Source organism: Triticum dicoccoides, chromosome 7B (genome assembly GCF_002162155.2).
Source record: "Triticum dicoccoides isolate Atlit2015 ecotype Zavitan chromosome 7B, WEW_v2.0, whole genome shotgun sequence".
In the NCBI taxonomy this organism is placed as follows: Eukaryota; Viridiplantae; Streptophyta; class Magnoliopsida; order Poales; family Poaceae; genus Triticum; species Triticum dicoccoides.
The window spans coordinates 149,824,193-149,836,693 of NC_041393.1; the positions used below are offsets into that span (position 1 = coordinate 149,824,193).

At 40.8% G+C, this 12,501-nt stretch overlaps 1 protein-coding gene across 1 annotated transcript in view; it reads right to left on the reverse strand.

The window, feature by feature from the left end:
• Window positions 1-1,067: 1,067 nt before the first annotated feature.
• LOC119341702 (DNA topoisomerase 1-like) overlaps window positions 1,068-12,501 on the reverse strand; it is a 17,215-nt gene continuing 5,781 nt past the window's right edge. The window contains exons 7-21 of the mRNA XM_037613566.1: window positions 11,450-11,550; window positions 9,984-10,076; window positions 8,174-8,257; window positions 8,000-8,083; window positions 7,795-7,863; window positions 7,207-7,266; window positions 6,604-6,675; window positions 4,103-4,210; window positions 3,164-3,240; window positions 2,871-2,954; window positions 2,569-2,680; window positions 2,401-2,490; window positions 2,263-2,328; window positions 2,094-2,189; window positions 1,068-1,890 (exon numbers count right to left, since the gene is read on the reverse strand). Of these exons, the coding sequence (XP_037469463.1) occupies window positions 1,765-1,890; window positions 2,094-2,189; window positions 2,263-2,328; window positions 2,401-2,490; window positions 2,569-2,680; window positions 2,871-2,954; window positions 3,164-3,240; window positions 4,103-4,210; window positions 6,604-6,675; window positions 7,207-7,266; window positions 7,795-7,863; window positions 8,000-8,083; window positions 8,174-8,257; window positions 9,984-10,076; window positions 11,450-11,550 (1,322 nt within the window). The 3' untranslated portion in view covers window positions 1,068-1,764. The remainder of the gene's footprint in view (window positions 1,891-2,093; window positions 2,190-2,262; window positions 2,329-2,400; window positions 2,491-2,568; window positions 2,681-2,870; window positions 2,955-3,163; window positions 3,241-4,102; window positions 4,211-6,603; window positions 6,676-7,206; window positions 7,267-7,794; window positions 7,864-7,999; window positions 8,084-8,173; window positions 8,258-9,983; window positions 10,077-11,449; window positions 11,551-12,501) is intronic.

Genomic DNA, 12,501 nt, shown 5'->3' on the forward strand with positions numbered 1-12,501 from the left:
ATTGAATATCCAAGATTTCTCAAGGGTCATGCATAACTTATCTTCTTTGCCCCCTCAACTATGACTAGCCCCCTCAACAATCTTCATCAAGCTCCGCCACTGATTTGAACTGTTTGTTTCGACCGATGAAATTGGTTTCTGCGTTACTCTAGCCTCGAAGTGTCAGCCGGTCCTGCCCGGTGCTTCGCCTGCAGTCACGACTAGGACACGAATAAGCCAGTCTTCCAGTGGAAATCAATGATGAATGGCCTAAGTCCACCTAAAACCGCATGCGAAGAATTCAGCTATAGTGGGGCACGGTAGAGCGCACCGTTTCATCTAGTGTTATAGATGTTTGTAGAGTTTAATGGTCAAATGACATCGAAGGAACTATGTACAAAGAAAATAAAATTACTCAAAATGTATGGGCACTGCTTGAGCAGAATCTAAAACTTTGTTATTTTTTGTATGTGCAATTAGGGGTCGACGGCGATGGATGCTCTCCTCGTGGCCCTAACTGAGACGACTCCACCACTCGCTGCTGACTTGATGATATTGGTGTTAGGATTTGAGAGAGACATGAAGAACATTTGGGAGCATTCCTACGGTCTGTTGCCCGCCTCCTCTCTCACCGTGCGTTTTAGTCCCTATAGAACTATATTTCATCGCACCACACCACAAGAGGGCAGAAGCAGCGAGCAACATGAACAGGCCAAGCATTGCCTTGTGTACGATGAGCGGTTAGTGTTTCCCGTAATCCTCGATGCCTCCCAAACATAAGACATGAAATGTTCTCTACTGCCACACCATGGCTGCTCAACCTCACAAGTCACAACCATGAAAAAGACAATGTACATGAACTTGTAAAGATGATTGATTGGTATGGTATAGATGAATATGCACCTCTTCAATGACAAAGTCCAGGTAAGGTTGATTTCTATCGGCTGTTGAACCACCAGCTCTCCTTTGTCATCTTTAAATAAAGGCAGTCTTTAAGTGAATCTGGTCCAATACAAGTATCCAACCATGCAAATGATGCACCAATGTGAAAAAATAGCGTACTGATTTATGAGCTATCATGTCACTAATTGGCATCAAATGCGGCAAGCACTCAATAGTCCTTTCTCCTTTGCCCAAGAATATGCTAGTACAATTACAAGTCAGGTACTAGTATAAACCAACAATCAGTGACCTCTAAACCAAGCCACTAAAACTTTAAATTTTACATTATTTGCTGCGGCAGGATACATTTGCAAAGAAACAAAAGGGTGGCCACTTGAATCAACCACAGGATTTTATGATGACATTAGCAGCTTAAGAATGCTACAAAATGTTAGTGGCAAAAAAAAAAACTATGGGTGTATATAATCTGGTAAGTTGCCCGTCATCTGTGTTTTCTATACAGCTGCTGACGCTGACCCATAAAAGAATGAAGCGCAGAGAAATGTTGCTCATCTGCGTGTATATCATCTCTCTTTTATGAGGGATTATGGAGAAATACAGCAAAAAAATACAAGTCAAAAGACATGAGCGCATGCGCACATGTTTTATATGCTTATGAGTTGACCAGCTGTCCCTTCACGCAGGGAGGCCCATCATCATCAAAAAGCATTGCCGGGAATTATCGGCAGCAGCTAGGCACACATAACCAGTTGAATAAGTACTGACTGCTCATTCTTACCACTGATCCACTCTGAATTTTGTGCACGAGCTTGAAATTGACCTTTGTTATTCGGAGCCTGTGCAAGTTTCAACATTGCATCTGCATCTGTGACAGCCGATCACTTAATGCCATTCAATGGGTTCTGCATTTTTGTTAGTTTTTCCCTTTGGTCGACCAAACTTTTTGACATTTTTACCCGTTAGATACTTCAGTGCACGCTCAAGTGTAACCTTCTTTGGGTCGTGAGTCTGCCATCAGTCATTTTCAAGGCATTGTTAGACTTGCAATGAGAAAGTCCAAACTGAGAACTGTATAAATGTAACTGCATATGATTTTTATTATAAAAATTTGTAACCAGTTGACAACAATGCCACCAACATGGGAATCCCATTTCATATTGTTTCTGGCATAAATGATAAAAACCTTGTAATAATACAACAACAACACGTACCTTTGGCACTGGAGCAAGGCTTCTCCTGTGCCGGACGCTAAATCCAGCTTTAGAATGTGTCATAAGTACAGGATGCTCATCATCAGGATGTTTCCCCTGTTAACAACAATATTGTCATGATTCAACTGAACAACGCGTATAGAATGTTAAAATCTATAGAAAAGCATACCAGAACTTTTGGATACTGCAATAGCTCAATTGCATCTTCGATGGTGATAGAGTTAATATCTTTGACCTGAAAAGTAGTTTAAAAGATATTTGCGGTAAGTTTATGGAAGGACAATTTTCAAAGTACCGTAATAATTACCTCGGAAATAGGAGCCCTTTTCTGGGACGCTCCTTTCCTATCCTCTCCAACCTGGATGTAGTAACCATAAGGACCTTGTTTTAAGAAGACCTGTAGAACGAGCAAAAATGTTATACACTTGGTTCCTGAGAAATAAATAAAGCCAGATACCATACAGACTGAAAAAACCTTTTCGTTTGTATCAGGCTTGACACCAAGTAACCGAGGTTCAAAAGACTTCGGAGTTTCCTCGGAGGTTTCATTTTCGTCATCTTCATCTGATAATGTGCGGGCGATGTACCTATCATAGTTAGTTTAGTCATTAGGTATGATTGCATTATCCTCATAAAAAAGATATGACGAAACTCTATTATAATCAAGAAACTGCAGTGGGAACTACAACTTGTAACAAGAGAAAACAAGAATTGCAGCAGGTATTGAGCTCCAACTTCAAGGCATTTAATTCATTAGTAGGGATAAAAAGATCATACTTGCATTTCGGATGTCGGTCACAGCCTATAAAATAGCCTTCGCCGTACCTACTAACTTTAAATCTCAGGGTCCCTTCAGAACAACTGCAGATATTCAGCAAGCATGTTAAGTACTTGTATTAAGGAAGAAACATGGTTAATACATTGCATAATAGGGTAACATCCTATTTCCCTTGCCAAATGAACATGTACGAATTGTGCAAACATTTATGTTTGGGAAATGGCCAGCATTAATATTTGAACTTCCTAAACAGCATAAAATACATTCAAGGTACGATGATGGTATGCATTACCTAGGGCAAACCCTACTATCGGTGTCAAGGTCAGGAAAGAGGATAGGAAGGAATTTCTCTTCAAGCATTCTCTCTACCTGCAACGAGGTTGGTAATTCAAATCCAGATTCAAATTTCAATACTTAGAAGTAACTGTAAGATATTATGGTAACATATTACTCCGTATTTGCTAAACACTAACAATGATCTCTATCAAAAGGATTAGACATGCTAAAATGGGCGGGATGATGTCAGGTGGGATTCAGCAACCTACTGGGGGTTCAGCAATCCCAGCTAGGACCAGTATGCCATTTACCTGGGGTGGTCAGTGAGCTGACTACATCTTACTTTGTACATCTATAAGCCTGTTACCATAATATTATAATGAGCACTGGAAAAATGGCAATTACGTAATATAAATGCATTTTTGTTTGGACAAGAATACTCTATAACTGTGATTTACTTGGGTGATAGAAACAAAAGTGCTGTTCTGATCCGAGCTCAGGTGTTCAGTAAAATAAAATAAAAATGATTTTGTTTTGGAGCATCGTTTTTTTTCCCCACGTTTTCCACAAATGCCATCTGGCAATGAAACTTGTAACCAATCAAAACATTTCTCAAAGTTCGGTACAAAAAAAATCAGTTTTTATTTATTTTACAACTCAGGATCAGAACAGCCACGTCCGTGATAGAAAGCATTTCATCCGATAATGAAAACTATCCATCCAAAACAAGATGCACCCGTAGGCATAGAGAATGATCTCAGCCCAAAACTTATCATTTTTATATATCCCTGGAAGAAACGCAAAAATTGCTACATTCAGGAAATGTAACGAAAGGAGAGAGTGGTTACGAGATAGAAAAAACACTGAGCAATAGCACCATGCAAGTAGTTATTCTAGGTGAAAAAACTTCTAGTGCCAGGGTACAGATTTTCCCAGAAACCACAAATAAAATTACCTTTCTAACATCCCATTGACTAGCATCTGTGCAGTATTTGCTGAATCGTTCCCAGTAATCTGTCAGGAGGCCCTTCCATTCAGTTGAACCAGCAGAGACATTGTCTAGCTGTTTATGTGCAGAAAAAGAAACAGTAATAGGATTATTACAACAACTGAATTCTCACATGCTTAGTTACTTACTGTTAACAACAGAAAGAAAAAACTTTACATTCCCACATCTCCTATTCGGCAAATCATCCCCATACTCATCTTTAAGGAAAAGGGCAATCCAGTTAAGAATCATAGCCTTAAGGTAGAATTCCATCTTGACTCTGTACCCTGGGTTCCATTATGAATTTATGATTATAATCCTCTTTAAGGAAAAAGGCTATCCGGTTAGGCTCCGTTTGGGAAACCATAAAACTTGCAAACCTGTAAATCACATGCCCCAGTATTTTACTGAGCACCACCAAAAACTAGTGTATACATTTGTTTTCCTTTGCCCTTGTAAATGTCGTTTGGATACAAGGTATTTAGTTCGCTTGTAAATGGGAATCCCGAGTTAAACACAGAACCAAGGGCCCGTTCGGAAGCTCTCCTGCTCCACGCTTCTCCAGAAGTGGGCGGGGAGCTGGCCCGAACGCCGCAGCTCCACGAAGCCCGCTCCGCGGAGCAATTCCCCCTGCAGTGCAATTTCCAGGAGCTACGCCAGCCCAGCTTCACAAAAACCAGGAGCGGAAGTTGCTCGTTATTACATTCCAATGCCCTTCCGAAGTGCCACAGTAGCGAACCGCTTTGCAACCCACGAGACCGACGCCCGCGCCTCTCCTTCTCCCAACCCTAGCCGCCGCTGCTCTGCTGCCGGCCGCCGCCGCGCCACCGCTAGTCTTCCACTGCCCTCCTGCATATCCGCCGCATCCCGCAGGAATCCGTCCATCGCCGCTCACAGTCGCCCCCCGGCATCCCCGCGCAATCATCTCCAGCATCTGCCGCCGTCACTCTCTCCGCTGGTCGCCGCCGGCAGCCATACGAGCTGGTCCGTCCCGCCTCCCGCAAGATGCGTACCAGAGAAGCCCTTCCCGGGTCTGTCCTAGCTTCGCCGCCGCCTCCCTCTATTGCCCCGCTGCCTTCCGTCATCCCCGACGTGCCTGCCTGCTCGCAGACCCTAGGAGGAGCTGGCCCAACGTCCCGAGCGGTCTCAGCTCCACGCGAAAAGCTGGAAGCGGGCGCACGGAGGCGGAGATGCGGATTTGAAGAAGCTGGACAACTTCCGAACGGGGCCTAAGTGAGCTCAGACATGAATACAGCAAACAGGGAGACAAATAGAAGTTTCAGGATTCAACAAACACTGAACACACCAAAATTTAACCTAAACAACTCTGAATGTACACATGTACAAGAACTTTAGTATCTGAATCCAAGAATATTCAAGACACAGAGCAACAAATTTGGCAACCTAAATCCTAGTATCAAAAGCGATCAATATGCTCGACTGAGTGACACATCTGACAATTATAACACCCCGCAGATCTTACTGGCGGAGGTCAAGCATTGAGGAGCTGGGGAGGGAGTTGTCCGTGAGAGCCGCGGATAGAGAAGACATGGTCAGATCAAGCGACGTAGAGAAGGCTCTGTGCCGTCGGTGAAGGAGACACGGACGGCGACAGTGGAAGGGTGGAGGAGCAGCTCAGTGCCGCCGGTGAGGGTTGGGAGAGGGGTGGCGCTCGAGCAGTGAGGAGAGTACGTGGCCATCGACAGCCGGAGAAACAACGAAGGAGGGGAGCTTGTGGCGGACGGCGTCTACCTCAATACCTCATTGCCTGTGGTGATCAGCAGCTGCATCTCACTCTGCCCTCAATACCTCATTGCCTGTGGTGATCAGCAGCTGCATCTCACTCTGCCCCCGATATTTGTCATATTTATATCCAGACATACCTCTACCTACCAAATTATTACTTTCCTGATGTATCGAGGACATATGGCGGACCAGGGCTCGACTAAAACAGGGGATCCAAACAAATTTTGAAAGGCCCAGACTAATTTATTCACGGGCCTGTAATTTAAGCCTTTATTAGGATCAAAATTGGGCTTCCAGACGGGGCTTTATAAATCATAGCCCTAGGGTAGAATTCCATCATGACTCTGTAGCCTTGCCATAACAAGTTTTCTTATATGGATTCAGAATCACAATTCCAAAATTATTCATTCTGCAGCCATATTGCTGGCTGAACCTGAGGTAACAGCAGGCCAAAACCACTCAATTTTGCATATTTTGAACCAGTTACACGTTTCTAAATAATATTGTTGATAGTATTATTTAAAGCAACAAAAGAACTATGAGCATAGTGTAACCTTTCTTTCAAAGTATGTGGATCTCACTTTCTACTGAAATCAACCTGCAGATTTCCTGGAATTTCATATTTGCCTAAGCCGCTAGATAAGCTGGTTTCTGAAACCATGGTAAAGAACAAGCACATACAAAATGTACAGATAAGCTATAGGTTGGAAAGTGTTTAGTACCTCCGTCTCCATGTTAGCAGTAAAGCTGTAATCGGCAATCTCAGAGAAAAGATGTGAAAGAAATGCTGAGACCTGAAAAAACATATGGTTGAGCATATTTAAAATTAAAAGGCACAAGAAAGCTGAAATATCAGGCACAAGAAAACTGAAATAGTGCAACCTCAGCTAGGTGAACTGAAAGAATACCCTAAAACACAGTATAAAACAATATGCAACAAAATTAAACAGCAGAAAAATGAAATAACAGGTGAAGTGTACTTGAGCATTTGCAAAACCATGAAATGTATAACGTTGTAATGAGCAAATGGTTTGCAGAGCAATATGTGTACGTTTTAGTGAGTTAATCCATCTTTGTCATCTTAGAGACATAAAAAGGAGTAATAAAGGTACAATGACAAGATGAGTAGATGACGCGTTGGTAAAATGCATACAAATGCACTGGAAGTGGAGATAGTATGATATAAAAACAATGCACTTAACTGTCAGACATTATTTCTATGCAAATCAACATAATGGTTTCAGATGGCAATCAGAACAGAGGTTGTTTTGACCAAACAGGATCTTTGTAGAAGGGTGAAGATGGCATCAGGAACAAGAACATACCATTCGACCACGAAACTCAGGGTGCAGAACTCGACTTTTTATTGTCACGTATTTCCGGTCCTGGATGGCACAAGTATGGCAAAAACTCTTATCCATTCGCACAAGTAGTTGATAATGAATTAAGAAAGTACCGCCGATGATAATGAATGAAACTACAAATTGGCATATGGTGAATCCATAGGCCTTCTCAACTACTGGTCTTGGCCATGTGTTATTGTTATCAAAACATAATACCTATATATCTAGCCTGGATAAAACTGAAAACTAATCATTTGTGCATACTACTAACCGCCGAGGGGACCTGTTAGTCTGTGCCAGAACTCAAAAGAGTACGCCAGTTCTAGAAAATCGAACCCGTGTTGCAGACCACTAAAAAAGTCGCTTTCCCAGCAACCTAAAAGTCAACTGTGACATGCATGAGGACATATGCAGCAGTTGAGGGGCAACTACATGAGCCAACTAACCCAAACATGTCATTCAGAGACTCGACTCAGAAATCATCAGATATACTAGAAAGAGCTAAATGGACATTCTAGAAAGGGAATGTGATGTATTTTGGGCATAACAATAAGTAGCACGTTACGCTACCTGCAACACCCTCATTATAGAGGCGTACGTAGACGGCCTTCCAATTCCAAGTTCCTCCATCTTTTTTATCTGGAGATTACAAGGCACGCGGTGAAAATCTTAGGTTACAGAACAAACCAATACTAAGGAAACCTTCTTATTTCAGGCATGTACAATTATAAGAGCAACAACAAGTGAAAAATCCAAACCGTAGGTTATTACTGACCAATGCACCCTCAGAATAACGGGATGGAGGTTTAGTAAAGTGCTGCCCGAGATTCACGTTAACAGGAGACGCCAAATCTTTCATCTGAGAAAAAGGATATATGCTATGACTTAGTTCAATGATGGCCAGCAATATGTGGTCACATAAAAAAAAGTGTAATCAGCAGCTGCTAACCTTTAATTTGGACAAGGCCTCAAAATTATCCTGATGTGCAGCTTCTCCTTCAGGGCTTTCACTGGACCCACTTGCTTCAGTGTCCTACAAGCAACACATTCTCATTAATGGGTTCAGTAAGCTCATAAAACTTAACACCGGGCACACAGACATTTTATAAAATACAAACTTTAATTAAAACATTCACATTCTCATTCTATCCATGTGAAAGCTTAAACATCAACTCCTTAAAGGAAAACTAGATGCTGATGAATTAGCAGAAATTCACGCATTTAAGCAAAAGTAGGAAATAAGACGTCCTATGGAGAAAACTAGATAAGAAACTCTACAGGGAGATTACATGATTACGCACAACGGCACAACACAAAACACTACAACGAAAATTCAATATAAATAAGCTATTCGGTAGATTTACTGGTGAAAAACAGGGCATATTTTATTCACATACATAATATAAGAATACGGAATGCAAAAAAGATCAAAATTGCATCAGTGGAAGATAAACAATCAAGCAAGTTCAGTTAAAAAAATCAATAACAGACTAGCAAGTTAATGATCATACTTAGCAATGTATAATATTTGTGCGTATACTTCACAGATTCACACCATAAATGAGTCAAAACTTCCCCACAAAAAATGTGTCAGGACATGTTAAATTTGTAGAAGATGCCAAACTAACCAGGAAGAACCTGCTGAAAATGGTCGGTTTTCATAACAGGCCAAAGCCCATTTTTTCAAAAACAAGACAGTTGAGAGTTGAGACCATTAAGCACACCCTCCTGATATGCATCTTATGAAGAACACATGTATTAGTATTATCATTGTTGCATACAATGATCCTTAGGTTTTACAAAAAAATAAGATGGTCCGTTTAGGCCACCGAAAATTTCCAAGAAAACCGGAAGCGTCCAACTGGGAAATTTATAGCCAGTCTCTGAAAATCAAACCCTGATGCCACATAAGAGTTTATAGAAAAGGAGGAACATAGGGACTATAATTCATGTGCTCCACAAGTATTGCCAAAAGTAAGATTTCTATGAATGGGAAACATACAGAGGAATAATCAGAAAGAACTATGGGATGGACTAATCATATATCAATTCTTAGTTTGGCCCCTGTATTCTGAATTATATCCACATCTAACAGAGAATACATTTGTCATCTATGTTTATACCCAAAAGAATAAAGCAGTGGATCGGAAAGATTGTATTTGAGCCATCACCCCTAATGCACACATAAATATATATGCGGTGTTATGAAGTAGGGTTTGTGGAGGGAAAAGAGGGACACGCGTCGTATTTGGGACAAGGCTAAAGGTAGAAACTCCCTAATTCTTGCTTAATTCAACTCAATGGATTGCCTCCTGTTTCGAACAGGGTGGGAGGCCCTGACAACTTCAAGTAATAGAGAGAAAGGAATCTGTTCATATCTTAAACAATTCGCTTAAGGCCTATGAAATTAACTGAAAGGAACTTTATCACGTCTACATCTTGCAGCAGGCGCTGAGCACCTTCTTTGATGTTGGTGTGGACCAGCTCACGTCGTAACAGATACAAACCAAATTAAGGTTACGGAGATGATAAAGACCAACCCAATTATGCAATCATCCTCATCCCTTGAAACATGAAATGTTGTCATGAGTGAGATGAATACAGCATATTTTCTACTAAATCTACTCATAGGCTGGCCAAAGTAGCATAAAGGAAAGTGGAGAAGGCTACATTAGAAGACAATCAACATATTTTCTTACCTGGGCAAACATAAGTGACAGAAGATCAAGAAGCCTAGATGGATTAAAATTATAACCTACCTCATAGACAGCTTGGTACCCCTTGAAGTCAAGCCTTGATGCAGATGAATGAAAAATCATGTCGCCTTCAGGATTACTAATGTCAACTTGAATCTACAATGCAATTATTAACGCGCACACAGAATAAGAAACTAAGCATAGAATTTTATAGGACATATAAAATAATGAAAATCTAAAACAAAAATGTAAGAATTTAGCATGTCTTTAAGTTGCATATCAAAGAAAATGGATGTCATTTTCATTAACTGATACAGCATCAAAATGAAGGGGAGCCTTGGCGCAGTGGTAAAGCTGCTGCCTTGTGACCATGAGGTCATGGGTTCAAGTCCTGGAAACAGCCTCTTACAGAAATGTAGGGAAACGCTGCGTACTATAGACCCAAAGTGGTCGGACCCTTCCCTGGACCCTGCGCAAGCGGGAGCTACATGCACCAGGTTGCCCTTTTTTATACAGCATCAAAATGTATATATTTAGCACAACAATCAGAAATCTGTTCGAAGAGCCACAATAAATTGGATGAAATTTCTCCCCCTTAAGTTATAACAAATTTTAATAGGTAGATGCCTCATCATGATGTTCTTGTACTCAAATACTCAATCATATCATATACAACTAATCTCAAAAGATGACCACCACATTTATTCTTGCACTTCGCATAGATTCCTGTAGAATGCAGATATCCCTTTTTAAAGCGCTGGGCCGGACTTGCCCCTTACTCTCAAAAAGAGCTGGAGGTTTTATTGACATCCCTTTTAATGGTTAAAATAGTTGCATTCTCTCCGGTTTTTACCATTATATAAAAAGGGGGGGAAGGTTCACGGGTAAAGCATTTCACTTCATATGGCCATCAGACAGCTTTCTATACTGACTTGGTTCTGTTCATAAGATGGCTTGGTGAAAGTCGTGAAAGGTGAAACAGATGGCTTAGCTGGTAATGAAAAAACAGACTGACACAACAAAGAAATATCGATACATTTAGGCACAATGCTCTGTCATAAACACAGCTGCCTCATTTATCGACAGAAAGGAGCTGAACATAGGTTAGCTTGATTAGACGTCAACTTACAAATCCCTCTTAATTCTATACCTGTCAATCTGTCATGATTTCCATAGACGGATGAGAGGAGTTTCCTAAACCTAGGTCAACTGAACCAACGATATAGCATACAAATATGAGCAGCAAGCTACCAATGCACTGCAAACTTGTTGAATTCATATTTCTCTCAAATTGGAAGCATATGTTATTCGTGGTTTTTAATGAGGAAAGAGTAGGGGGCTGATCGCCAAATTATTTGCAATCTTGAATCTCAAAAACATGTGTACAGTGAGATTCTTTGGTCTAGCTGAGCCAAGGTTCAGAAAAACATTACTGGAGACAATATGGCTTTGTAAAAATGCACATAGTGGCCAGCCATCCCAAAGAATGGAGTAATAAACAACAGATAAAAATGAAGACAGTAACCAACCAGCTCAGTCCTTGAAGCTTCCATTTGGCAAGCCATTGTTCTTCTCCATATTAGAGTGTACAGTTTCAAAGAATCCTCATCAAGTATTCCAATCAAAGATGCTGAAAGAGATACAATGATAGTCATAGAACTAAAAATCGAAAACAATAAACCAAAGCTATAATGCTCAAATATATATATGCAAGTAAGAACAGGAGATGCTACAGAAGATTTGGCAAAACAAACATTAGCAATTTTTAATTCTGAAAATGGAAAATGCACGCTTCAGGTACTCTTTCAGCCGTACAGCGCATGCAGACTTCAAGCATAACCATCATTCATTATGAATGGGTCAATTATAAAGCATGTACAACAGATGGCAAAACCCTGCTGATTACAAATCAAGAGGTGATATAAAGAAGGTTGTGGTAGATGTGGAACAGCGAGTACATGAGAACTTACATGAACTAGTAAACAACACCAAGCATGCCATTCAAACACACAACATATATCACCTCTTGATTCGTAATGAACTACTCCCTTCATTCCAAAATAAGTGTCGTGGTTTTAGTTCAAATTTGAACTAAAACAACAACACTTATTTTGGAACGGAGGGAGTAGTAAACAACACCCACCATAGGGAAGAGAGAAGGGTGGGTCGAAGGAGCTAAGGTTTGGCCTGTCGGTGTCATCAATATGGAGTGGAGGGAGGGTGCAAGTGTCTAGCCCGATGGTCCCTAAAATCCTACGATTATCTTGCCATTGATTGTCTATTCTCAATAGTCTCTTTTGGATGTATTCCTGACCCAACAGCGGCTCTCCGTCACCCAACGCCATTGTACTTCAAGTCTCCTTGTCCCAATTCTCTCCATCGGAACAAATGAGAAATGTTAAAAGTACTAAACAGGCAGAGAAAGGACAATAAGTAAAGGAAACACCTTTAGTTGATACTCAATAAAAACTTTAGCAACCAAAGATTGCAATAGGCTTAAACTGTCAAATAGAGTATATAGATGAAATCTGCAACTCACGAACCACTAGCACATACCAAGTATATTTTTCGGAACCACAAC